Below are 27,500 nucleotides of genomic sequence, written 5' to 3'. Positions count from 1 at the left end.
GAGCCTAGGAGACGTCCCATTTGTAGCAGGGAAGGTAGGAACATGATAATATGCAGAACAAATGTTTGTAAGCAGACTCTCTCTGTCTCTAGTCTGTAGGGTGTAGTCTCTCTGTCATCTGTCTCTAGTCTGTAGGGTGTAGTCACTCTGTCTCTAGTCTGTAGGGTGTAGTCTCTCTGTCATCTGTTTCTAGTCTGTAGGGTGTAGTCTCTCTGTCATCTGTTTCTAGTCTGTAGGGTGTAGTCTCTCTGTCATCTGTCTCTAGTCTGTAGGGTGTAGTCACTCTGTCATCTGTCTCTAGTCTGTAGGGTGTAGTCTCTCTGTCATCTGTCTCTAGTCTGTAGGGTGTAGTCTCTCTGTCATCTGTCTCTAGTCTGTAGGGTGTAGTCACTCTGTCATCTGTCTCTAGTCTGTAGGGTGTAGTCTCTCTGTCATCTGTTTCTAGTCTGTAGGGTGTAGTCTCTCTGTCATCTGTTTCTAGTCTGTAGGGTGTAGTCACTCTGTCATCTGTTTCTAGTCTGTAGGGTGTAGTCTCTCTGTCATCTGTCTCTAGTCTGTAGGGTGTAGTCACTCTGTCATCTGTCTCTAGTCTGTAGGGTGTAGTCTCTCTGTCATCTGTCTCTAGTCTGTAGGGTGTAGTCACTCTGTCATCTGTTTCTAGTCTGTAGGGTGTAGTCACTCTGTCATCTGTTTCTAGTCTGTAGGGTGTAGTCTCTCTGTCATCTGTCTCTAGTCTGTAGGGTGTAGTCTCTCTGTCATCTGTCTCTAGTCTGTAGGGTGTAGTCTCTCTGTCATCTCTGTCTCTAGTCTGTAGGGTGTAGTCTCTCTGTCATCTGTTTCTAGTCTGTAGGGTGTAGTCTCTCTGTCATCTGTTTCTAGTCTGTAGGGTGTAGTCTCTCTGTCATCTGTTTCTAGTCTGTAGGGTGTAGTCTCTCTGTCATCTGTTTCTAGTCTGTAGGGTGTAGTCTCTCTGTCATCTCTGTCTCTAGTCTGTAGGGTGTAGTCTCTCTGTCATCTCTGTCTCTAGTCTGTAGGGTGTAGTCTCTCTGTCATCTCTGTCTCTAGTCTGTAGGGTGTAGTCTCTCTGTCATCTGTTTCTAGTCTGTAGGGTGTAGTCTCTCTGTCATCTCTGTCTGTCTCTAGTCTGTAGGGTGTAGTCTCTCTGTCATCTCTGTCTGTCTCTAGTCTGTAGGGTGTAGTCACTCTGTCATCTCTGTCTCTCTAGTCTGTAGGGTGTAGTCTCTCTGTCATCTCTAGTCTGTAGGGTGTAGTCTCTCTGTCATCTCTGTCTGTCTCTAGTCTGTAGGGTGTAGTCACTCTGTCATCTCTGTCTCTCTAGTCTGTAGGGTGTAGTCTCTCTGTCATCTCTAGTCTGTAGGGTGTAGTCACTCTGTCATCTCTGTCTCTCTCTAGTCTGTAGGGTGTAGTCTCTCTGTCATCTCTGTCTGTCTGTAGGGTGTAGTCTCTCTGTCATCTGTCTCTCTAAAGTCTGTAGGGTGTCGTCTCTCTGTCATCTCTGTCTCTCTCTAGTCTGTAGGCTGTAGTCTCTCTGTCATCTCTGTCTCTCTCTAGTCTGTAGGGTGTAGTCTCTCTGTCATCTCTGTCTCTCTCTAGTCTGTAGGGTGTAGTCTCTCTGTCATCTGTTTCTAGTCTGTAGGGTGTAGTCTCTCTGTCATCTGTTTCTAGTCTGTAGGGTGTAGTCTCTCTGTCATCTGTCTCTAGTCTGTAGGGTGTAGTCTCTCTGTCATCTCTGTCTCTAGTCTGTAGGATGTAGTCTCTCTGTCATCTGTTTCTAGTCTGTAGGGTGTAGTCTCTCTGTCATCTGTCTCTAGTCTGTAGGGTGTAGTCTCTCTGTCATCTCTGTCTCTAGTCTGTAGGGTGTAGTCTCTCTGTCATCTGTTTCTAGTCTGTAGGGTGTAGTCTCTCTGTCATCTGTTTCTAGTCTGTAGGGTGTAGTCACTCTGTCATCTCTGTCATCTGTTTCTAGTCTGTAGGGTGTAGTCTCTCTGTCATCTCTGTCTGTCTCTAGTCTGTAGGGTGTAGTCTCTCTGTCATCTCTGTCTGTCTCTAGTCTGTAGGGTGTAGTCACTCTGTCATCTCTGTCTCTCTAGTCTGTAGGGTGTAGTCTCTCTGTCATCTCTAGTCTGTAGGGTGTAGTCACTCTGTCATCTCTGTCTCTCTCTAGTCTGTAGGGTGTAGTCTCTCTGTCATCTCTGTCTGTCTGTAGGGTGTAGTCTCTCTGTCATCTGTCTCTCTAAAGTCTGTAGGGTGTCGTCTCTCTGTCATCTGTCTCTCTCTAGTCTGTAGGCTGTAGTCTCTCTGTCATCTCTGTCTCTCTCTAGTCTGTAGGGTGTAGTCTCTCTGTCATCTCTGTCTCTCTCTAGTCTGTAGGGTGTAGTCTCTCTGTCATCTCTGTCTCTCTCTAGTCTGTAGGGTGTAGTCTCTCTGTCATCTGTTTCTAGTCTGTAGGGTGTAGTCACTCTGTCATCTGTTTCTAGTCTGTAGGGTGTAGTCTCTCTGTCATCTGTCTCTAGTCTGTAGGGTGTAGTCTCTCTGTCATCTGTCTCTAGTCTGTAGGGTGTAGTCTCTCTGTCATCTGTCTCTAGTCTGTAGGGTGTAGTCTCTCTGTCATCTGTTTCTAGTCTGTAGGGTGTAGTCTCTCTGTCACCTCTGTTTCTAGTCTGTAGGGTGTAGTCTCTCTGTCACCTGTTTCTAGTCTGTAGGGTGTAGTCTCTCTGTCACCTCTGTTTCTAGTCTGTAGGGTGTAGTCTCTCTGTCTCTAGTCTGTAGGGTGTAGTCTCTCTGTCATCTCTGTCTCTCTCCAGTCTGTAGGGTGCAGTCACTCGGTCAGGGCCAACGTCCAGTCTGTTCTCTCCCTGCTGAAGCAGCATCAGCCCCAGCTATGTAACGCACGCGTCCTCTCTCACACCCCTCTGGCCCAGCAAGCCAATGGCAGCCACTCTGACAGTGGCTCCTCCTCTTCCTGTGGGGAGGAGCTATCGGACCTCCTGCTGGCCCTGCAAGATGAACTGGGACACATGAGTCTGTGAGTGTGTGTGTCTGTTAGAGAGTCTGAGACTTTGTTTTAGCATGAATAGCTATCTCAGTTGTGTATGTAAATGTGTGTGTGTGTGTCAGTGAGCAGCAGGAGTTGGTGCGGCAGGCTGAGGCCTGTGTGTGTGAGCAGGAGAGGAGGGGGGTGGAGAGAGAACAGAAGGCTCTACTCAGGAGAATGGAGAGAAAAGGAGAGCAGATCAGCAAGCTGCGCAGACACCAAGCACAGGTGCACACACAGTTTGATGACTAAGAACTATTTAACTGGGGTTTTGCCTTCAACATATCCACAAACACATACATTTGACTAAGGAGTTTTTCACTTTCTGTGTAGGTGAAGAGGTTTACGAGGGATGCTCGTGGTCAGAAGCAAGGTGGAGAGGTGAAGGTGACCACACGCAGTCGCTCTGCCGGAGCAGTCAAGGTTGGACCGGGGGACCGTAGCAGGGAAAGTCTAACACTGCTCAGGGACATGAGGTGCCTGCAGACCTCGCTACGCCCCAACCAACCACAATGGAGCTACTGACCACAACGGGACCAACCTCACTGACGTGACTGAGACGCTGTCACTCACCAGACCGCAACAGGAACTGGACCATGATGCTGCAGATCAGACTATCAACCTGAACTTCTCTGATGGCTGTCCCGTGGGTGTTGTCGTGTAGCGAAGAGGAATGAGGCCTACCAAGGACATTTGGAAGAGGAGGATGATGAATAACTTCCAGGGACATGGGGATGTAGAGAAGGATAATATATTGTATTTCAGAGGTCTTTTGTAGATCAGCATAGCAGTGACATCATACAGACTCTCTGCAGAGAGAGAACACTCCTCCTGATGTGTGCAGTATATCTGCTTCATCTATTGGCTCTCCCAGGGGTTTAACAGGGTGTGTTGTAGAAATCTGATTCTGTGTGTTCTACTGTTGCTGCAAACTTCAGCTCACAGCAACAGACTGAGTTGTGTGTGTAGTTTTGTGTATTAAATGGTGTAACCACTCTGCTCTGCAATGATTCCCAGAGATGAAGACACATTTGAGTGTGTGAGTAGGGAACGAACAGGGGTGTGGGTTGGGAAGCCTTACGACTTCCCTAAAGATGGTGTGTGTGTGTGTGTGTGTTGAGGATTACGGTTGGTTCCTTGGACCAACATTTTAAATTTGTTAGACAAGTTACACAAGCCGTAATTATAGAAATCTATCAAATGGACTGAAATAAACTATTTTCTAGTGTTGACACTTTCCTTTATGTGAATAACAGAACTTTCCTTATGGTGTTTAGTTTTTCAGCTTCCTGAAACTCAGACCATCTATATTTGAAAAAAGATATCTCCTGCCACCTGTTAGAAGTTGTTAAATGTTTTTCTCGTAATGTTGGGTCACATCAGCACCAGACAGAATGACTTGACTGTTCCATCTCACGTCTCCACCCCTGAGATGTCAGTGTGGTAAATGGAATACTGACTATATAAACGCAGCAAAAGAAGAAACGTCCCTTTTTCAGGACCCTGTCTTTCAAAGATCATTTGTAAAAATCCACAGATCTTCATTGTAAAGGGTTTAATCACTGTTTCCCATGCTTGTTCAATGAACCATAAACAATTAATGAACATGCACCGGTGGAACGGTCGTTAAGACACAAACAGCTTACAGACAGTAGGCAATTAAGGTCACAGTTATGAAAACTTAGGACACTAAAGAGGCCTTTCTACTGACTCTGAAAAACACCAAAAGAAAGATGCCCAAGGTCCCTACTCATCTGTGTGAATGTGCCTTAGGCATGCTGCAAGGAGGCATGAGAACTGCAGATGTGGCCAGGGCAATACATTGCAATGTCCGTACTGTGAGACGCCTAAGACAGCGCTACAGGGAGACAGGACGGACAACTGATTGTCCTCGCAGTGACAGACCACGTGTAACAACACCTGCAAAGGATCGGTACATCCGAACATCACACCTGTGGGACAGGCACAGGATGGCAACAACAACTGCCCGAGTTACACCAAGAACGCACAATCCCTCCATCAGTGCTCAGACTGTCCGCAATAGGCTGAGAGGCTGGACTGAGGGCTTGAAGGCCCGTTGTAAGGCAGGTCCTCACCAGACATCACCGGCAACAACATCGCCTATGGTCACAAACCCACTGTCGCAGTACCAGACAGGACTGGCAAAAAGTGCTCTTCACTGACGAGTCGCGGTTTTGTCTCACCCTGGGTGATGGTCGGATTCACGTTTATCGTCGAAGGAATGAGTGTTACAACGGGATCGATTTGGAGGTAGAGTGTCCGTCATGGTCTGGGGGCGGTGTGTCACAGCATCATCGGACTGAGCTTGTCATTGCAGGCAATCTCAATGCTGTGTGTTACAGGGAAGACATCCTCCTCTCTCAATTGGTACCCTTCCTGCAGGCTCATCCTGACATGACCCCACCAACATGACAATGCCACCAGCCATACTGCTTGTTCTGTGTGTGATTTCCTGCAAGACAGGAATGTCAGTGTTCTGCCATGGCCAGCGAAGAGCCTGGATCTCAATCCCATTGAGCACGTCTGGGACCTGTTGGATTGGAGGGTGAGGGCTAGGGTCGTTCCCCCCAGAAATGTCTGGGAACTTGCAGGTGCCTTGGTGGAAGAGTGGGGTAACATCTCACAGCAAGAACTGGCAAATCTGGTGCAGTCCACGAGGAGGAGGAGATGCACTGCAGTACTTAATGCACCAGATACTGACTGTTACTTTTGATTTTGAGCCCCCCCCCCCATTTGTTCAGGGACACATTATTCCATTTCTGTTAGTCACATGTCTGTGGAACTTGTTCAGGTTATGTCTGTTGTTGAATCTTATGTTCATATAAATATTTACATGTTAAGTTTGCTGAAAATGAACGCAGTTGACAGTGAGAGGACATTATTTTTTTTTTGCTGAGTTTATATCCTTTCCTGCCTGTATCTCAGCAGATCTCAATAGCCTAATACATCATTTGCTATTCATGAAATCTAAAGAAAATTTGACTTCATGACCATGGTGATCAATCCTGTGTTTTTCTAAAATGTAAGCTTTGCTCTTAAAATGATTTTGCCATCAATAATTATAGCCTATGAAATTTTATCAGTATTAGGCTCAAACAATCAACAGTTTTTAGGGGAGGGAAATATTAATTAAAACATAGGTAAAATGATAAACACAGATTTTTGTTTTGCTACAGTAAACAGTCTTATAATCCCATGTGGGCTGGACATCCTGAAGATGCATGCATAACAGAAATCAAATATACAGTGGGATCCAACATGTCTGGCACCCCTGACTGGCAATGCACAAACAAAACCTTAAAAAATATAAACAATATAATTATAGAGATGAACTCAAAATACCAGCATGTGAGGAAATACTGTACTTTATTAATGTTTCAATGGAACCCACCAAAATCATTTATTGATTTAGTTAAAAATCAATGTCCTCCAAATCAAGGTTTCACAATGAATGGCACCCGTATAGATTATTGTAAATAACATCTACCAAAATTAAACCAGGAATTAGATGAACTTAAATAAGTTTGAGTCTTAAGGAACTACATTGAGCCATAACTTAACTTCCTGTTTCACTAGGGTATAAAAATGAGGTAACATGCATGCAATATCCCTTTGTCATCCAACACCATGAAGAAAACAAAAGAACTGGCAGTTCAAAAGAGACAGATGGTCGTAGACCTTCATAAATCTGGTAATGACAACAAGAAGATCCACAAACAATTGAATATATCACTGAGCTCTGTCAGGGCAATTATTAAAACATTCAAAAGATATGGAACAGTTGAAAACCTCACGGGTAGAGGACGCAAATGCATTTTGGCCCCCAGGATAGGGAGGAGGATGGTGAGAGAAGCAACAAAATCCCCAAGAATCACTGTTAAAGAATTGCAGGCCTTGGTGGCGTCTTGGGGTCACCAGGTTTCAGAAAGCACCATCAGACGCCACCTCCACATCCACAGGCTCGTTGGAAGGGTTGCCAGAAGAAAGCCCTTTCTGACCCCAAGACACAGATGCAAGCGCTTGGAGTTTGCCAAACGTAATTTAAATTATGACTAGAAGGTGTTCTGGTCAGATACAGCATCGGCATGTTTGGCGTTGAAACAGAGATGTATACAAGGAGAGGCACCTCATACCCACGGTGAAATATGGTGGTGTGTCAGTAATGCTTTGGGGCTGTTTTAATTCCAGAGGTCCAGGGGAACTGGTTAAGATTGATGGCATAATGAATTCCACCAAGTATCAGGCAATTTTGGCTGACAATCTGGTTGCCTCTGCCAGAAGGCTGGGACTTGGCCGTTGGTGGACTTTCCAACAAGACATTGACCCAAAACAGACCTCAAGATCCACACAGAAATGGTTCTGTGACAACAAAATCAATGTTCTGCCATGGCCATCTCAGTCGCCGGACCTCAATCCAATCAAAAACCTGTGGGCTGAGTGGAAGAGGACAGTTGATAAGCGCAAACCCAAGAATGTGAAGGATCTTGAAAGGATATGCATAGAGGAATCCCTCCAAATGTGTTCCTTAACCTTGTCAAACATTACAGGAAACGACTCCATGCTGTTATCCTTGCCAGAGGTGGTTACACTAAGTACTAAATCAGGAGTGCCAATAATTATGAAACCTTAATTTTGGTAAAATATATTTTTGTATTAAATAATTGTATGATTTTGGTTGGTTCCATTGAAACATTAATAAAGTACAATATTTCTCACATGCTGGTATTTTGAGTTTATCTCTATAATTATATTGTTTATATTTTTTAAAGTATTGTTTGTGCATTACCAGTCAGGGGTGCCAGTAATTCTTGAGCCCACTGTAGGTAAAAACAAGTCTATGGTGAACATAATTCAGAAGGGAGGGAGGGTAGTGTGTTGAAGTGTGCAATAAGGGTTTACAAAGTATTTTGCTGCGCCCTGAAGGATGGGCAGGCACACTGGAGGCCATTAGGCCTACACAGTGGCACCATAAAATCTAATTTTATTGGTCACATACACGTTTAGCAGATGTTATTGCGGGTGTAGCGAAATGCTTGTAGACGCCTAGGGAGAACATCCCTGCCTGGTAGACCACCTTCTGGAGCCCTCCAAGCAGATTTCTCATCAGCCAGCTCTGGATGGAAGCAGGTGCAACCTCGATCTCCATCTCTTCAACCACAGAGTTCCTCTCACTGAGTGAGTTCCCCCCGTGAGGGAGAAAGACCCTTTCTCGCGCGCAACAAAGCTGTCATCTCATGTTCTTTGCCAGCATTCCTGCCAATTTCCTCTAAGTCCATCACCATCTACCAAAACTCCAGGACGCGGGATGTGCTTTCAACCACCTAGCTTTCAATCTTCTCGATGTATGACGTTTTCCTCTGGTTCAACTCCTGCTGGTGAAAAGAGTAATTTGGTCCTCATCGATTGCAACAGGCCATACAATGGTTCAGCTCACACATCTTCACCTTATTCTCATTGTTCTTGGGCTTATGGACGGACAGATCACTGTTCAGAATTTCCATCTTATCTCCGAAGGCATAATTCTGCTGTTCCAGCTGCTTGACTCGCCTATCCAGCTGTGCATTTTTTCTGGTGCACTCATCCAGGGCTTTACGCAGCTCCTGGAGCTTGTCATTCCATGTCTTCCATAGAAGGGTTTCCATGTCTTCCATAGAGTTCCTCAGGCTTTTCACCCGGTTCTTCAGCTCAATGTTCGTTTTATGCAGAGCCTCGTTCTTCTCTTCTATTTACTGGGCTTTCAGAAGCTCTGCATTTTTGATAACGTACAGGTCCTTGGTGTAGGTCAATTCTTCTATCAGGGCGCCCTTGTAGTCCACAACTGGCTCAGGTGTTTCGAGCATCTCTGCCCCATCCATAGCGTCTCCCTGCGGGTGCCAAGAATTGTTGCTATGCTCATGTCCATCGGTCAACAGCGGCACCATGTCCTTGAGGTCATCTGGGGCGCAACCCTTCCAGCCGGCCTTTGATTTCATCCATCTGCCAGGAGGTCGTGGGCGGCAGACAAGTGTAGTAATGAGCTGCCCATCCTTGTCTTCAAACGCATTGCTGGAGGTCTCGCGGATCCAGTCTACCGGGACGGAGGAGAGTCTTGACCAGTTAAGCAGAGTGAGACACCGTGGGCCGCAGGTTGTGACCCGAGGTCACATGGGCGAGATGAGTTTTTGAGCCACATCTTGGTCAATATTTAGATTTGTCAATCAGGATCTTGGTGTTTGATATCCGTAGTTTGATATCAATATGTCACTAAATGCTGTGGCCACTGCTTTTATAGCCAAGGTCATTACACCGCACCCTGTAAAGGCGTCCCAAACGCATCATAATGTAGCCCAGGCCTAACATTGTGTTTCCAAACATGTCAAGAGGACTTCCATCAAGCTGAATACTTCACCAAACAATAAGAAATCAAAACTATGCAGACATATGTTGAGATTGCATTTTATTGTGTATGTATGCTGGTGTGTTAGTGTGTGTTGGTGTGTAGCCTATACTGTATCATGGTATGAAACATAAAATTGAGCATTAACCAAATTTATTACACGAAAATACATATTTTTATATAGTGTGTTCTCTTTCCAGAAGGGTCTATACAGCATTTAGATAACACACACAGACCACCACTGGTAAACACCTTCTACAACAAAAACTAAATACTTCATTAACTTCAGTCTTTGTTTCAGCTATCAGAATTAGTATCAATTTTATGATGAAATAGCATTTTGGTTTTATCCTCTTTTTTGAGCCGTAGGGCTGCATGTTTTGGGCCCTTCAATAACACAATGAAAATGAGAGAACAAGATGATTCAACTACAACCACAGTATACAGTTAAAGTCGGAGGTTTACATACGCCTTAGCCAAATACATTTAAACTCAGTTTTTCACAATTCCTGAAATTTAATCAGAGTAAAAATTCCCTGTCTTAGGTCAGTTAGGATCACCACTTTATTTTAAGAATGTGAAATGGAATAATAGCAGAGAGAATTATTTATTTCAGATTTTATTTCTTTCATCACATTCCCAGTGGGTCAGAAGTTTATATACACTCAATTAATATTTGGTAGCATTGCCTTTAAATTGTTTAACTTGGGTCAAACGTTTCATGTAGCCTTCTACAAGCTTCCCACAACAAGTTGGGTGAATTTTGGCCCATTCCTCCTGACAGAGCTGGTGCAAATGAGTCAGGTTTGTAGGCCTCCTTGCTCGCACATGCTTTTTCAATTCTGCCCACACATTTTCTATAGGATTGAGGTCAGGGCTTTGTGATGGCCACTCCAATACCTTGACTTTATTGTCCTTAAGCCATTTTGCCACAAGTTTGGAAGTATGCTTGGGGTCATTGTCCATTTGGAAGACCCATTTGCGACCAAGCTTGAACTTCCCGACTAATGTCTTAAGATGTAGCTTCATTATATCCACATCATTTTCCCTCCCTCATGATGCCATCTATTTTGTGAAGTGCACCAGTCCCTCCTGCAGCAAAGCACCCCCACAACATGATGCTGCAACCCCCGTGCTTCACGGTTGGGATGGTGTTCTTTGGCTTGCAAGCCTCCCCCTTTTCCCTCCAAACATAACAATGGTCATTATGGCCAAACAGTTCTATTTTTGTTTCATCAGACCAGAGGACATTTCTCCAAAACGTACGATCTTTGTCCCCATGTGCAGTTGCAAACCGTAGTCTGGCTTTTTTATGGCGGTTTTGGAGCAGTTGCTTCTTCCTTGATGAGCGGCCTTTCAGGTTATGTCAATATAGGACTAATTTTACTGTGGATACAGATGATTTTTTACCTGTTTCCTCCAGCATCTTCACAAGGTCCTTTGCTGTTGTTCTGGGATTGATTTGAACTTTTCGCACCAAAGTACGTTCACCTCACACAGGAAGCGGCGCAGGTCCTAATCCAGGCACTTGTCATCTCCCGTCTGGATTACTGCAACTCGCTGTTGGCTGGGCTCCCTGCCTGTGCCATTAAACCCCTACAACTCATCCAGAACGCCGCAGCCCGTCTGGTGTTCAACCTTCCCAAGTTCTCTCACGTCACCCCGCTCCTCCGCTCTCTCCACTGGCTTCCAGTTGATGCTCGCATCCGCTACAAGACCATGGTGATTGCCTACGGAGCTGTGAAGGGAACGGCACCTCCATACCTTCAGGCTCTGATCAGGCCCTACACCCAAACAAGGGCACTGCGTTCATCCACCTCTGGCCTGCTGGCCCCCTACCTCTGAGGAAGCACAGTTCCCGCTCAGCCCAGTCAAAACTGTTCGCTGCTCTGGCACCCCAATGGTGGAACAAGCTCCCTCACGACGCCAGGACAGCGGAGTCAATCACCACCTTCCGGAGACACCTGAAACCCCACCTCTTTAAGGAATACCTAGGATAGGATAAAGTAATCCTTCTAACCCCCCCCTTAAAAGATGTAGATGCACTATTGTAAAGTGGTTGTTCCACTGGATATCATAAGGTGAATGCACCAATTTGTAAGTCGCTCTGGATAAGAGCGTCTGCTAAATGACTTAAATGTAAATGTAAATGTAAATCTCTAGGAGACAGAACGCGTAGCCTTCCTGAGCGGTATGACGGCTTGCGCACTATTATTTGTACAAATGAATGTGGTACCTTCAGGCGTTTGGAAATTGCTCCCAAGGATGAACCAGACTTGTGGAGGTCTACAATCTTTTTTCTGAGGTTTTGGCTGATTTATTTAGATTTTCCCATGATGTCAAACAAAGAGGCACTGAGTTTGAAGGTAGGCCTTGAAATACATCCACAGGTACACCTCCAATTGACTGAAATGATGTCAATTAGCTTATCAGAAGCTTCTAAAGCCATGACATCATTTTCTGGAATTTTCCAAGCTGTTTAAAGGCACAGTCAACTTAGTGTATGTAAACTTCTGACCCACTGGAATTGTGATACAGTGAATTATAAGTGAAGTAATCTGTCTGTAAACAATTGTTGGAAAAATTACTTGGTCATGCACAAAGTAGATGTCCTAACCCACTTGCCAAAGCTATAGTTTGTTAACAAGAAATTTGTGGAGTGGTTGAAAAACTAGTTTTAATGACTCCAACCTAAGTGTATGTAAACTGTCGACTTCAACTGTATAACATGAAATAATTAAAATAGTCCTCATTGTAATAATTACATAGGATCAAGTAACACTTCATAAACTGTTATTTACAGCATTTATATATAGCCTATGCGATTACATCACAGGCAAGAATCCTGCGTTTCCGTGGAGATGGGGATTGGCACATGATGGAGCCCTGACTCGCTGACACAAACACGCTAACGTAAAACAAAGTTATGAGAAATAACTGTCTAAAGTAATAATTTAAGATCAGACTGTATTTACATCAGACTTTCTGCATCATCGTCAACAAAAAACATATGAAGAAGGCAGATCTGGAATGGGAGGGCGGAAACAACAACAGCAGGGGAAAAGAGGACGTTAATCTGTGTTCATCAGGGGTCAGAGGTCACAGACATACAGCACTAGAGCGAGGCTTCAGATCGCTAGCCAACCTGAATGCCATTAGAACAGTTCAAATCTGTACAATAACATGAAGTCAAAGTCAGTGAAGTCATACACACAGACATCCTGAGGGAGAATCATCTACCAAATATATTAAGCTATGTGCAGTCCATTCATATATTCACCTCTACCCCAGTCACCTAACAAATATATTCACCTGTACGCCCCAGTCACCTAACCAACATCCCCAGTTCATTCACCTAACAAATATATTCACCTGTACGCCCCAGTCACCTAACCAACATCCCCAGTTCATTCACCTAACAAATATATTCACCTGTACGCCCCAGTCACCTAACCAACATCCCCAGTTCATTCACCTAACAAATATATTCACCTGTACGCCCCAGTCACCTAACCAACATCCCCAGTTCATTCACCTAACAAATATATTCACCTGTACGCCCCAGTCACCTAACCAACATCCTCAGTTCATTCACCTAACAAATATATTCACCTGTACGCCCTTTAAAGGAATATATTCACAGGTATGGCCTTAATTCTTCCACATATACAGTATGTAAACCCTGACATGTGGTGAGGGTGAGTTGTTGCTGTGGCTTCACCAAGCAGCAGATTCACACATTAGTTTAACATTTAGGTGACTGATTGATTGGAGTTGAGTGGTAGTGTGTTTTAAACTCCTGAGACAGTGAACTAACTGATAACCAACACCCTGTCATCTATAGGTCTGTTCATCACCACCCTGTCATCTATAGGTCTGTTCATCACCACACTGTCATCTATAGGTCTGTTCATCACCACCCTGTCATCTATAGGTCTGTTCATCACCACCCTGTCATCTATAGGTCTGTTCATCACCACCCTGTCATCTATAGGTCTGTTCATCACCACCCTGTCATCTATAGGTCTGTTCATCACCACACTGTCATCTATAGGTCTGTTCATCACCACCCTGTCATCTATAGGTCTGTTCATCACCACACTGTCATCTATAGGTCTGTTCATCACCACACTGTCATCTATAGGTCTGTTCATCACCACACTGTCATCTATAGGTCTGTTCATCACCACACTGTCATCTATAGGTCTGTTCATCACCACACTGTCATCTATAGGTCTGTTCATCACCACACTGTCATCTATAGGTCTGTTCATCACCACACTGTCATCTATAGGTCTGTTCATCACCACACTGTCATCTATAGGTCTGTTCATCACCACACTGTCATCTATAGGTCTGTTCATCACCACACTGTCATCTATAGGTCTGTTCATCACCACACTGTCATCTATAGGTCTGTTCATCACCACACTGTCATCTATAGGTCTGTTCATCACCACACTGTCATCTATAGGTCTGTTCATCACCACCCTGTCATCTATAGGTCTGTTCATCACCACACTGTCATCTATAGGTCTGTTCATCACCACACTGTCATCTATAGGTCTGTTCATCACCACACTGTCATCTATAGGTCTGTTCATCACCACACTGTCATCTATAGGTCTGTTCATCACCACACTGTCATCTATAGGTCTGTTCATCACCACACTGTCATCTATAGGTCTGTTCATCACCACACTGTCATCTATAGGTCTGTTCATCACCACACTGTCATCTATAGGTCTGTTCATCACCACACTGTCATCTATAGGTCTGTTCATCACCACACTGTCATCTATAGGTCTGTTCATCACCACACTGTCATCTATAGGTCTGTTCATCACCACACTGTCATCTATAGGTCTGTTCATCACCACACTGTCATCTATAGGTCTGTTCATCACCACACTGTCATCTATAGGTCTGTTCATCACCACCCTGTCATCTATAGGTCTGTTCATCACCACACTGTCATCTATAGGTCTGTTCATCGACACACTGGAGATACTGTTTGGCCTCTGTGTCTGTTTGTATCTATGGTCCAACATGGTAAGCTCTGAGAAAGGCAGCATAGATGCACGATAAGGCAGATCCGTACAAAACACACACACACACACACACACACACACACACACACACACACACACACACACACACACACACACACACACACACACACACACACACACACACACACACACACACACACACACACACACACACACACACACACACACACACACACACACACACAGAGGTATGACACTGGATCATTTAAAGGGCTTCACTTACACTCTACTACATGTGTTTCAAGGGGTTTTATAGAGACACAGAGAGAAACACTAAGAAGAAAAGAGGAATGGCTCTTAGTGGCCCTTGTTGTGAAGGTTGTAATGGTGGTTGTGGTGGTGGTGTCTGTGTTTATGTCTGTGTGTGTGTGTGTGTGTGTGTGTGTGTGTGTGTGTGTGTGTGTGTGTGTGTGTGTGTGTGTGTGTGTGTGTGTGTGTGTGTGTGTGTGTGTGTGTGTGTGTGTGTGTGTGTGTGTGTGTGTGTGTGTGTGTGTGTGGGCTCTCTGGGGTTAGAAGATTTTAGCTAATGAGGATGGCACTGAGCAGTGATCATTGACTGTCAAACTGTCCCCATTTCCAAAAGAGAGGGAAGTTCCACTCACATGAGCTGACACAAGGCAGACACAGTTTCCCTCAGTGACCACTGGGCATCGCATGGCCACGAATGGCAAATTAGACACTTACATGATGCCTAAGACATGAAAAATACATCCAATACTGGCTGAGATAAAGGGTGTAACACACGAGGTGTAGGCTACATACAGTATACATAAGCAGTCATATGAGTGACATAGCAGCTCATCAGGGTGTGTGTGGGCTGATGGGAGGGATTCTGATGATCTTAAAGCAACAGAAACCACCAGGGTCAGGTTCCATAACTGTCCTTCGTACTACACAGCTTTGTGTTAACTAGGAAAGGAGCTCTTTACCTGTGTTATGATACGGGTATTGACCCATTAGGTGTCTGTGAGCCTGTGTGTGAAACAGAAACTCAGAACAATATGAACGGCGACCTCGTTATGAATATGATCATTTCCAGAGTCAACACTCCTCTCTGCTTTCCTCACAGGAGTTCAGTCACATTTAGCATCCACAGGAATCGTCTGAATCGACTCGTCTGAATCGACTCCTCTGAAATGATTCATCTGAATCGTCCCTCCTGCGTTCACTCCATCTGTTTTGCTCAGCCTTAGAGATTGACAGCTGTCAGTCAAACGTCAAACTGTCTCAGAGTCCTGTCTTCTCCGCTTGAGGACGTAAAAAGGGAATAGTTTCCTTAGGTTTCTATTAGCCTAGAGATACTGCTTTCTCCACTCCCATTGGTCAGTATGGTTACAGGCCCCTCCCCCCGTCCCCCTCATCCAGGCAACCGTTGAGGCAGTGGGTGTCGTCGCAGTGGCTGTCATCCCCAAGTGCACCCTGGGATTGCAGCAATTCATACTCTTCATCCAGGAAGTCGAGGCTATTGTTGCTAGGCAACCCACGGACGCTGAACTTGTGGGAGACTTTGGTCCACTGTACTCGATTGGTCGCTACCCGCTCATACAGCTCGGTTGCCCCTGGTAACAGCTCTGACAGCAGCCTATGAGAGGACAGGGGCATGGGACACAATATTAGGTGGTGCTCTGGGCCGTGTTGTGATTGGGTCAGTAGTGATAAACGCTGTGTTGTGATTGGTTCTTACTTGTATATGGGCATGGCGATGTGTTCCATGAAGCTGATCTGTAGCTCTGGGATGTAGGCCTTCTCTCTGTCCATCATCTCACTGGGACGATTCCCCATCGCCTTCTCCTGCACACACAAGTATGTTACACACGTCAGATACACACTCACCCCCCAACACACATACACAAATACGGTGCAGGAATAAAGTGCAGCACACATACCAGATCCCCCTGGGAGAAGAACTCTTTATAGATCAGCTCCTGAATACACAGAGGAGAGAAAAATAGGTTTAGGGTCAAAGGTCAACTAGGGTCTGGGGTTAGGGTTGTGGTTACGTTAGGGTTGAACCAGGATGTGGACATGAAGCTATAGGGTTAGTGTCTGGGTTTTGGTTAGGGTTGTGGTTGAACCTGCATATGGACATGAAGCTAGGGAAAAGGGTTGTGGTTGAGGGTTAGGGTTGTGGTTGGGTTAGGGTTGTGGATGAGGGTTAGGGTTAGGGTTGAGGTTAGGGTTAGGGTTGAACCTGCATATGGACATGAAGCTAGGGAAAGGGTTGTGGTTGAGGGTTAGGGTTAGGGTTGTGGTTGAGGGTTAGGGTTAGGGCTGTGGGTTAGGAGTAGATGTTAAGGTTCCTCACTGTCACAGTATCTAACGAAGGTGGTGCCCCTCCTCGGTCGGGCGGCACTCGGCGGTCGTCGTCGCCGGCCTATTAGCTGCCACCGATCGTTGTTTCTGTGTCTTTTGGTTTTGTCTGTCTATCTCGCACCTGTTTTGTGTTTGTCATTAGTGGGGGGTTATTTAGTGTGTATTTTCAGTTGGGGTTCTCGTGCGGGATTGTTTATTGTCCACTCAGGACAGTTGTGATTGTAAATTGTTATTGTCTATTATTATTGCCGGGAAGCGCCCCGTGCGCTTTGTTTTTCAGTGCGCTTATTTTGGGAAGGTGTTTTTCCCCTGGCAGACTTCGCCACGCGCCTGGTGCCCTACGGCTATTGCGTGTTACTATTATTATTAAAACACAGTTGCTCCGGCCCTCTGTCTCCTGCTCCTGATTCCACATCTCCACTGGTCCTAGACAGTCGTGACACTCACAGCGATCTTGCGGGTGGTCTTCCAGCCCTTGGTCTGGTCCGACAGGTCGCATGAGGTCATCAGCAGGCACAGCAGCAGAGAACGATGGGTCTGATTCCTGGGATTGTAGCCAGCTAGGACGGACACACACACACACACACACACACACACACACACACACACACACACACACACACACACACACACACACACACACACACACACACACACACACACACACACACACACACACACACACACACACACACACAGGGAAAGAAAATGGAAGACTATCATACTCACAAATACGCACACACATACACAAGCACACACACACACACACACACACACACACACACACACACACACCCTCCCCTGGGGCGAGATTGTCAGCCTAGGTAGACTCAAACCTATTGCCTAAGGTTGACAATTGTTTCCCTCGGTTTAGGTGCAAAAAAAGAATAACACACTCACTCACACACACACAGCCTTACCGTCAGCCATCCTTTGCAGGTCGGGGAAGATGCGGAGGTGGTGAGCCAGGTCAGTGGCCAGGATGATATCCCTCATCAAGTCTAACATCCTCTGGTAGTCCTGATAACCACACACATACACACACACACACACACACACACACACACACACACACACACACACACACACACACACACACACACACACACACACACACACACACACACACACACACACACACACACACACACACACACACACACACACACACACACACACAACCTATAATCGTCCTGGGTGTCCTCACTGTAAAGCGGTTACCGTGAATTTGACAGTATCTGACAGGCAGCTCGATGGCAAGTAAAACGCGGTAATAGAAATATGGTATGAAAGGAAGGTACTCTGTAATGAAGTAAATGCTACCACAGTCAGAACGAATGGATAGATGAAAGAAATACATTGAGGGGAAAGGTTTTGTATTTCACAGCATTTTACTGTAATTACAAGGGATTGGTGCAAGCAGATTTGCTGCTAGGTAACGTGTTTCCACATTACAATACATTAATGAATATCTGGTGTTTTAAATCACTTGCACTTCTAGAGGTTTCCAAACTGGCAGCGACTACAGGGCAAAATGACAGGGCAAAATGACAGGGCAAAATACTCAACCATTTAAGGTTTACGACTAGCTGCCACTCCAATCTGTCCACGATATATTTAAATTGATGGGCACTACAACCACATAAAAGTTAAATTGGTACAACATTCTGACTCACCATGAAATAAATATAAAATCCTCTTACAAGGCACGCATCAAAATATGTTAATGAGCCAGAAACAACAATATCATGCGCCCACTAGTGGTCAAAAGGTTTTTGGCGCTCCAAAGATACGGTAGTGTTTTCTGTGGGGTGGAATTACAGTACCTTTCGAAAACATTTTCCCACAATGCACCATCATTTACAGTATGCTACAGTAAAATGTTTCAGAGTATTTTACTGGTGATAACACCCATAATTACCGTATAAATTAGTTTCTGTTACAGTGCTGTTAACACAACACACACACACACACACACACACACACACACACACACACACACACACACACACACACACACACACACACACACACACACACACACACACACACACACACACACACACACACACACACACACACACACACACACACACACACACACACACACAACCAATAACAGTCCTGTTAACACAACAGCAGTGTGGGATCCCAGGCTGCAGAGAAACGGACCTTTCTGGAGAACTTGTCGAAGATGTTGCAGCCGTGGGTGTTCAGAATGGCTATGGCTTGGGCAAAGTGGTGTCGCTGTGGAAACAAACACAGGTTATTATGGGATAGGAGGTTGAAGGATGGCCACTAGGTGTCACTATAGTCCCAGAGATAAATGTGTGTGTGTGTGCGTGTGTTTTTACCTCCATCACAGAGCCCTCTGAGCTATAGAGGGCAGCCAGGACAGATTGCTGTAGAGGAAGAAGACAGAACACGTTATTCCATAGATAGACCACCTCTCAGTTTGCTCTCTATGTGGCTGTAATAACTGAAGTGAAGTGTACTACCCTGATCTAACCACAGTCTTTCCTTGACTTTTCCTACTGTGTGTTCGACAAGTGTTACCGATGCTATACCGGTATGTGTTGAGCGAGGTTGTGTGAGGGCTGTTTGAGGCTGTGCCTACACGTACAGTGCATTCAGAAAGTATTCAGACCACATGACTTTTTACACATTTTGATACGTTACAGACTTTTTCTAAAATGGATTAAATCCTTCCCCCCCCATCAATCTACACACAATACCCCATAATGACAAAGCAAAAACTGTTTTTTAGACATTTTTGCAAATGTATTAACAATGTATTAAAAAGGTGACTACCTCATGAAGCTGGTTGAGAGAATGCCAAGAGTGTGCAAAGCTGTCATCAAGGCAAAGGGAGGCTACTTTGAAGAATCTAAAATCTAAAATATATTTTATTTGTTTAACACTTTGTTGGTTACTACATGATTCCATATGTGTTACTTCATCGTTTTGATGTCTTCACTATTATTCAACAATGTAGAAAATAGTAAAAATAAAGAAAAACCCTTGAATGAGTAGGTATGTCCAAACTTTTGACTGGTACTGTAAGTATTCAGACCCTTTACCCAGTACTTTGTTGAAGCACCTTTGGCAGCGATTAAAGTCTCGAGTCTTCTTGGGTATGACGCTACAAGCTTGGCACACCTGTATTTGGGGAGTTTCTTCCATTCTTCTCTGCAGATCCTTTCAAGCTCTTGTCAGGTTGGATGTGGAGCATCGCTGCACAGCTATTTTCAGGTCTCTCCAGAGATGTTCAATCAGGTTCAAGTCTGGGCTCTGGCTGGGCCACTCTAGCACATTCAGAGACTTGTCCCGATGCCACTCCTGTGTTGCCTTGGCTGTGTGCTTAGGGTCGTTGTCCTGTTGGAAGGTGAACCTTCGCCCCAGTCGGAGGTCCTGAGCTCTCTGGATCAGGTTTTCATCAAGGATATCTCTGTACTTTGCTCCATTCATCTTTCCCTCGATCCTGACTAGTCTCCCAGTCCCTGCGGCTGAAAAACATCCACACAGCACGATGCTGCCACCACCATGCTTCACTGTAGGGATGGTACCAGGTTTCCTCCAGACGAGACGCTTGGTATTCAATCTTGGTTTCATCAGACCAGAGAATCTTGTTTCTCATGGTCTGATAGTCTTTAGGTGCCTTTTGGCAGACTCCAAGCGGGCTGTCATGTGTTTTTTACTGAGGAGTGGCTTCCGTCTGGCCACTCTACCATAAAGGGCTGATTGGTGGAACGCTGCAGAGATTGCTGTCCTTCTGGAAGGTTCTCCCATCTCCACAAAGGAACTCTGGAGCTCTGTCAGAGTGACCATTGGGTTCTTGGTCACCTCCCTGACCAAGGCCCTTCTTCCCCGATTGCTCAGTTTGCCGGGCGGCCAGCTCTAGGAAGAGTCTTGGTGGTTCCAAAATTCTTCCATTTAAGAATGATGGAGGCCACTGTGTTGTTGGGGACCTTCAATGCTGCAGACATTTTTTGTACCCTTCCCCAGATCTATGCCTCGACACAACCCTGTCTCGCAGCTCTACGAACAATTCCTTCGACCTCATGGCTAGTTTTTGCTCTGACATTCTCTGTCAACATGCTAGACCTTATATAGACAGGTGTGTGCCTTTCCAAATCATGTCCAATCAATTGAATTTACCACAGGTGGACTCCAATCAAGTTGTAGAAACATCTCAAGGATGATCAATGGAAACAGGATGCACCTGAGCTCAGTTTCGAGTCTCATAGAAAAGGGTCTGAATACTTATGTAAATTAGGTATTTCTGTTTTTTATTTTGAATACATTTGCAAAAATGTCTAAAAACGTAACAAAATGTGGAAAAAATCAAGGGGTCTGAATACTTTCTGAATGCACTGTACGTGTGTGTGTGTGTGTGTGTGTGTGTGTGTGTGTGTGTGTGTGTGTGTGTGTGTGTGTGTGTGTGTGTGTGTGTGTGTGTGTGTGTGTGTGTGTGTGTGTGTGTGTGTGTGTGTGTGTGTGTGTGTGTGTGTGTGTGTGTGTGTGTGTGTGTGTGTGTGTGTGTGTGTGTGTGTGTGTGTGTGTGCGGTGTCTTACCGAGGCCACTTGAAAGGAGTTGTTAGTCCCACGGTGGTCCAGGTCATGGCACATGCAGGAGACAAAGAGAGCAAAGATCTCTATATTCCTATAGACAGAGAGGGAGGGAGGCTAGGAGGTTAGACTGTAGGGTTATAGGGTGTAGTATGTAGATTATAGGATAAAGGGTGCCAGGGATTCTACTAGCTCCAGGTAGTTGGCCAGGCCCAGATTCCTGTAGAAGAGATAGGGTGAGGAATGTAGGGTATACGGTATAGTTTGTAGGGTTAGGGTATAGGGTAGATGATGTAGTATGTAGGGTTAGGGTATAGGGTAGATGGTGTAGTATGTAGGGTTAGGATATAGGGTAGATGGTATAGTATGTCTACTTACTCCAGGTAGTTGGCCAGGCCCAGGTTCTTGTAGAGGAGATAACAGAAGTGAGAGACTGAAAAGGCATGAGTCCAGTTGTGATAGGGAGGATCTCTGTAACCCTTCTTTACCATCAGACAGAACCTGAAACCATGACAACCACACAATCAATCACCATAGCAACCTCTTCAGACACACAGACAGTGAGTGGACTGGAGAGAAAGAGAGAGAGTGAAAGGTACCTGGCCAGAGTGTGCAGGTCAATCTTATAGGCGTTGATGAAGCCCATGTCCTCAAACATACTCAGGATGCCCTGGACACACAGGAGAGGAAGAGATCAGACACAGTACAGCAGGGACTGTTTTCATCTGGCTGGATACTCCCCAAATCAGTTTGACTCCTATTGGTCAAAACGGTGTTATTCTGAGGAAGATTGTCAGAGGAAGATTGTTGGATGTGCACATAGAGATGGAAAGAGGTCTTATCTTTGTGTCTGCACCATTATAGGATCTGTGACAGGATGGGTGTGCCTTTGAGGCTACCTCCATTTTAAAGTAGTCAACTTTCTTCTTTTATGTTTGAAAGAAGTGTAAAGCTCATATTGGTGATTTACTACCACCTGCAGAGATGAAATCCTGAACCAAATCATGTGTCATTCATTTGTTGTTGCCACTAGATGGCGGTAGTAAAGCCATTTACAAACTAGAGCACCCAATCAGAAGAAAAATGCAATGCCCTGTTCATTGGCTGATTACTTCCAACACATAGGAATCGCCTACTTTAAAATGGTGGAAGCCCTCAATGGCAATGTCCATGCTCAAACTGGTAATTTCCAAGTTGAGTCCTCTATCGATCCAGTGTCCGTGTGGCACATTGTAAATATGGTACTGAAACTGACCCTGTAAATACTATGCTTACTTACTTTATCATGTTCTTCTTATTTTTATATCTCGTGTTTTTTTGTTCTACCTTGTTATTTTTTGTATCACATTATTATTGATTACTGCATTGTGGGGGTTAGAGCTGCAAGAAAGGCATTTCACTGTACTTGTGTATGTGACATTTAAAACTTGAAACTGAAATTGAAGCCATACATCTCTATGGATGTGCACGTAAACACACTCATACAGACATACACACACACACACATACACACACGCTCTTCCTCTGTCCCTCTGTATTACCATTGGTGTGTTGTCGTCAGGTAGTGAGCGGGGTGTGTAGGTGAACTCAGCAAATAAGGGATGAATCTCTTCCACTGGCTCCAGCCCAGTTACCAAGAGCTGGTCCACCTCCTCCGCTGATACCTACACGCACACACACACACACACACACACACACACACACACACACACACACACACACACACACACACACACACACACACACACACACACACACACACACACACACACACACACACACACACACACACACAATCACATTACTGCTGCACTGGATGTGTGTGTGTGTGTGTGTTGTGTGGGTTAGTGTGCTTGTTGTGTGGGTTAGTGTGTGTGTGTGTGTTGTGTGTTGTGTGTGTGTGTGTGTGTGTCTGTGTGTGTGTATGTGTGTATGAATGTGTGTGTTGTGTGTGTGTATGTGTGTGTGTGTGTGTGTTATGTGGGTTAGTGTGTGTGTGTGTGTGTGTGTGTGTGTGTGTGTGTGTGTGTGTGTGTGTGTGTGTGTGTGTGTGTGTGTGTGTGTGTGTGTGTGTGTGTGGGGGTTAGTGTGTGTGTGTGGGTTAGTGTGTGTGTGTGTGTGTTGTGTGGGTTAGTGTGTGTGTGTGTGTGGGTTAGTGTCTGTGTGTGTGTTGTGTGGGTAGTGTGTGTGTGTTGTGTGGGTTAGTGTGTGTGTGTTGTGTGGGTTAGTGTGTGTGTGTGTGTGTTGTGTGGGTTAGTGTGTGTGTGTGTGTGTGTGTGTGTGTGTGTGTGTGTGTGTGTGTGTGTGTGTGTGTGTGTGTGTGTGTGTGTGTGTGTGTGTGTGTGTGTGTGTGTGTGTGTGTGTGTGTGTGTGTGTGTGTTGTGTGGGTTAGTGTGTGTGTGTGTGTGTGTTGTGTGGGTTAGTGTGTGTGTGTGTGTTGTGTGTGTTAGTGTGTGTGTGTTTTACATTCATGTGGTACATCATCATCTCGTTGGCCAGGTGGGATCTGAACTGAGCCTCATGGACCTTATTATACAGAAGAGACTGAACACAAACAGGAGAGACCAGTCAGTCAACTACATTATTATACAGGAGAGACCAGTCAGTCAACCACATTATTATACAGGAGAGACCAGTCAGTCAACCACATTATTATACAGGAGAGACCAGTCAGTCAACCACATTATTATACAGGAGAGACCAGTCAGTCAACCACATTATTATACAGGAGAGACCAGTCAGTCAACCACATTATTATACAGGAGAGACCAGTCAGTCAACCACATTATTATACAGGAGAGACCAGTCAGTCAACCACATTATTATACAGGAGAGACCAGTCAGTCAACCACATTATTATACAGGAGAGACCAGTCAGTCAACCACATTATTATACAGGAGAGACCAGTCAGTCAACCACATTATTATACAGGAGAGACCAGTCAGTCAACCACATTATTATACAGGAGAGACCAGTCAGTCAACCACATTATTATACAGGAGAGACCAGTCAGTCAACCACATTATTACACAGGAGAGACCAGTCAGTCAACTACATTATTATACAGGAGAAACTAAACACACACATGAGAGACCAGTCAGTCAACGACAACTAAATCCACACCACAGCCATAGGGCCCTAACATCCTACTGTATCTATCCTACTGTTTAAAACCCACTTTGTGACTCAGTCATGACTAGAGTGTCAGAGATCAGCGGTTATTGTGTCTCTACATGGTCTGTCTGACTCACGTGTGCGATGCTGATTCCACAGTAGATGGAGAAAGCAGTGGCCAGGTCCTCATCAAAGCGGTTAAACCACGGTCCATTAGTCTTATTGACCAACTCAGCCACCCCAATCACCTCTGAGAGATAGTGAGAAAGAGAGAGAGAGAGAAAGAGAGAGAAAGCGAAAGACAACGAGAGAGGAAGAGCGTGAGAAAGAGAGAGAAAGAATGAAAGAGAGCATCTAGTGAAGAACAAACACCCTTGTAAATACGACCCATATTTATGTTTATTTATTTTCCCTTTTGTACTTAATATGACATGTGAAATATCTTTCGGAACTTCTAAAAGTTAATTTTTACTGTTAATTTTGTATTTTTTATTTCACTTTTGTTTATTCAATATTTCACTTGCTTTGGCAATGTAAACATACACTACCATTCAAAAGTTTGGGGTCACTTAGAAATGTCCTTGTCTTTTAAAGAAAAGCACATTTTTGTCCATTAAAATAACATCAAATTGACCAGAAATACAGTATAGACATTGTTAATGTTGTAAATTACTATTGTAGCTGGAAACGGCAGATTTTTTTATGGAATATCTACATAGGCGTACAGAGGCCCATTATCAGCAACCATCACTCCTGTGTTCCAATGGCATGTTGTGTTAGCTAATCCAAGTTTATCATTTTAAAAGGCTAATTGAAAATTAGAAAACCCTTTTGCAAATATCTTAGCACAGCTGAAAACTGTTGTCCTGATTAAAGAAGCAATAAAACGGGCCTTCTTTAGACTAGTTGAGTATCTGGAGCATCAGCACTTGTGGGTTCGATTACAGGCTCAGATGGCCAGATTACATGGCCAGAAACAAAGAACATTCTTGTTCTGAGAAAGCGAGGCATCTGTTTCTCAAACTAGACACTCAAATGTATTTGTCCTCTTGTTCAGTTGTGCACAGGGGTCTCCTACTCCTCTTTCTATTCTGGTTAGAGACAGTTTGCGCTGTTCTGTGAAGGGAGTAGTACACAGCGTTGTAAGAGATCTTCAGTTTCTTGGCAATTTCTCTCATGGAAAAGCCTTAATTTCTCAGAATAAGAAGAGACTGACAAGTTTCAGGAGAAAGTTCTTTGTTTCTGGCCATTTTGAGCATTAACATTAAAAATGTCTACACAGTATTTCTGATCAATTTGATGTTATTTTAATGGACAAAAAATGTGCTTTTCTTTCAAAAACAAGGACATTTCTAAGTGACCCCAAACTTTTGAACGGGAGTGTATGTTTCCCATGCCAATAAAGCCCTTTGAATTGAAATTGAAATTTAATTGAGAGAGAGAGAGAGAGAGAGAGAGAGAGAGAGAGAGAGATGAGAGATGGAGCAGCATAGAGGTAGAGAGTAGCTCCTCACTCCAGGAGCTGTCCTGTGTATCGAATTGTTTACTCTAGTGTAGTGTTAGTTTAGTTGTTTACTCTAGTGTAGTGTTAATTCAGTCATTTACTCTAGTGTAGTGTTAATTCAGTTGTTTACTCTAGTGTAGTGTTAGTTCAGTTGTTTACTATAGTGTAGTGTTAGTTCAGTTGTTTACTCTAGTGTAGTGTTAGTTCAGTTGTTTACTCTAGTGTAGTGTTAGTTCAGTTGTTTACTCTAGTGTAGTGTCAGTTCAGTTGTTTACTCCAGTGTAGTGTTAGTTCAGTTGTTTACTCTAGTGTAGTGTTAGTTCAGTTGTTTACTCTAGTGTAGTGTTAGTTCAGTTGTTTACTCTAGTGTAGTGTTAGTTCAGTTGTTTACTCTAGTGTAGTGTTAGTTCAGTTGTTTACTCTAGTGTAGTGTTAGTTTAGTTGTTTACTATAGTGTAGTGTTAGTTCAGTTGTTTACTATAGTGTAGTGTCAGTTCAGTTGTTTACTCCAGTGTAGTGTTAGTTCAGTTGTTTACTCTAGTGTAGTGTTAGTTCAGTTGTTTACTCTAGTGTAGTGTTAGTTCAGTTGTTTACTCTAGTGTAGTGTTAGTTCAGTTGTTTACTCTAGTGTAGTGTTAGTTCAGTTGTTTACTCTAGTGTAGTGTTAGTTTAGTTGTTTACTATAGTGTAGTGTCAGTTCAGTTGTTTACTCCAGTGTAGTGTTAGTTTAGTTGTTTACTCTAGTGTAGTGTTAGTTCAGTTGTTTACTCTAGTGTAGTGTTAGTTCAGTTGTTTACTCTAGTGTAGTGTTAGTTCAGTTGTTTACTCTAGTGTAGTGTTAGTTCAGTTGTTTACTCTAGTGTAGTGTTAGTTCAGTTGTTTACTCTAGTGTAGTGTTAGTTCAGTTGTTTACTCTAGTGTAGTGTTAGTTCAGTTGTTTACTATAGTGTAGTGTTAGTTCAGTTGTTTACTCCAGTGTAGTGTTAGTTCAGTTGTTTACTCTAGTGTAGTGTTAGTTCAGTTGTTTACTATAGTGTAGTGTTAGTTCAGTTGTTTACTCTAGTGTAGTGTTAGTTCAGTTGTTTACTCTAGTGTAGTGTTAGTTCAGTTGTTTACTCTAGTGTAGTGTTAGTTCAGTTGTTTACTCTAGTGTAGTGTTAGTTCAGTTGTTTACTCTAGTGTAGTGTTAGTTCAGTTGTTTACTCTAGTGTAGTGTTAGTTCAGTTGTTTACTATAGTGTAGTGTTAGTTCAGTTGTCACCATTGTTCTCGTCCTTGATGGGGAAGCAGAGAATGTTGCGTGTTCTAAACCCGGTGCTGTCGTCCACTCCTCGGTAGAACAGCGGGTGGGAGTACGCATCTTTAATGTTCAGGATCTGCCCAGTCATAGCTACATGACCCGCTATGCCCTGGTCTGCAGGGATACGGAACTCCTTCTACACACACACACACACACACACACACACACACACACAC

At 44.3% G+C, this 27,500-nt stretch overlaps 3 protein-coding genes across 12 annotated transcripts in view; 1 reads left to right on the top strand and 2 right to left on the bottom strand.

Annotated features, from left to right (window-relative positions):
* Positions 1–4,285, top strand: part of cep57 (centrosomal protein 57) — an 11,423-nt gene extending 7,138 nt beyond the window's left edge. For all 7 annotated transcript variants that reach the window (XM_014163488.2, XM_014163489.2, XM_014163487.2 and 4 more), the window contains 4 exons: positions 1–34; positions 2,826–3,046; positions 3,139–3,283; positions 3,389–4,285. The exon at positions 1–34 is cut by the window's left edge and continues 47 nt beyond it. In XM_014163488.2, coding sequence (XP_014018963.1) covers positions 1–34; positions 2,826–3,046; positions 3,139–3,283; positions 3,389–3,580 — 592 coding nt within the window. In that variant the 3' untranslated portion in view covers positions 3,581–4,285. The remainder of the gene's footprint in view (positions 35–2,825; positions 3,047–3,138; positions 3,284–3,388) is intronic.
* Positions 4,286–12,012: 7,727 nt separating this feature from the next.
* On the bottom strand, positions 12,013–14,580 carry LOC106581431 (translation initiation factor IF-2). The gene is made up of 2 exons (XM_014163492.2): positions 12,808–14,580; positions 12,013–12,747 (listed from the first exon to the last, which is right to left on the bottom strand). Exon 1 carries the CDS (start codon positions 14,525–14,527, stop codon positions 13,265–13,267), a length of 1,263 nt encoding a protein of 420 aa, XP_014018967.2. The 5' UTR covers positions 14,528–14,580; the 3' UTR covers positions 12,013–12,747; positions 12,808–13,264.
* Positions 14,581–14,968: 388 nt separating this feature from the next.
* The window catches only part of LOC106581426 (cGMP-dependent 3',5'-cyclic phosphodiesterase), a 294,095-nt gene continuing 281,563 nt past the window's right edge, over positions 14,969–27,500 (bottom strand). For 3 of the 4 annotated variants that reach the window (XM_045704013.1, XM_045704012.1, XM_045704011.1), the window contains 14 exons: positions 27,286–27,460; positions 24,659–24,771; positions 23,873–23,950; positions 22,948–23,070; positions 22,006–22,076; positions 21,785–21,907; positions 21,413–21,500; positions 19,192–19,239; positions 19,010–19,084; positions 17,758–17,857; positions 17,285–17,397; positions 16,411–16,449; positions 16,209–16,315; positions 14,970–16,106 (listed from right to left, as the gene is read on the bottom strand). In XM_045704013.1, the coding sequence (XP_045559969.1) occupies positions 15,857–16,106; positions 16,209–16,315; positions 16,411–16,449; positions 17,285–17,397; positions 17,758–17,857; positions 19,010–19,084; positions 19,192–19,239; positions 21,413–21,500; positions 21,785–21,907; positions 22,006–22,076; positions 22,948–23,070; positions 23,873–23,950; positions 24,659–24,771; positions 27,286–27,460 (1,503 nt within the window). In that variant the 3' untranslated portion in view covers positions 14,970–15,856. Of the gene's footprint in view, positions 16,107–16,208; positions 16,316–16,410; positions 16,450–17,284; positions 17,398–17,757; positions 17,858–19,009; positions 19,085–19,191; positions 19,240–21,412; positions 21,501–21,784; positions 21,908–22,005; positions 22,077–22,947; positions 23,071–23,872; positions 23,951–24,658; positions 24,772–27,285; positions 27,461–27,500 lie in introns of all 4 variants that reach the window. The other variant, XM_045704010.1, reaches the window with a different exon arrangement.

This window comes from Salmo salar, chromosome ssa20 (assembly GCF_905237065.1).
Source record: "Salmo salar chromosome ssa20, Ssal_v3.1, whole genome shotgun sequence".
NCBI lineage: Eukaryota > Metazoa > Chordata > Actinopteri > Salmoniformes > Salmonidae > Salmo > Salmo salar.
The sequence above is the reverse complement of the archived record's forward strand: the minus strand, read 5'-3'. Positions and strand labels throughout refer to the sequence as shown.

Bases quoted from the DNA above. Each gene is read 5' to 3' on its own strand.
- LOC106581431 (XM_014163492.2), bottom strand. From the start codon at position 14,527: ATGCTGCCTTTCTCAGAGCTTACCATGTTGGACCATAGATACAAACAG.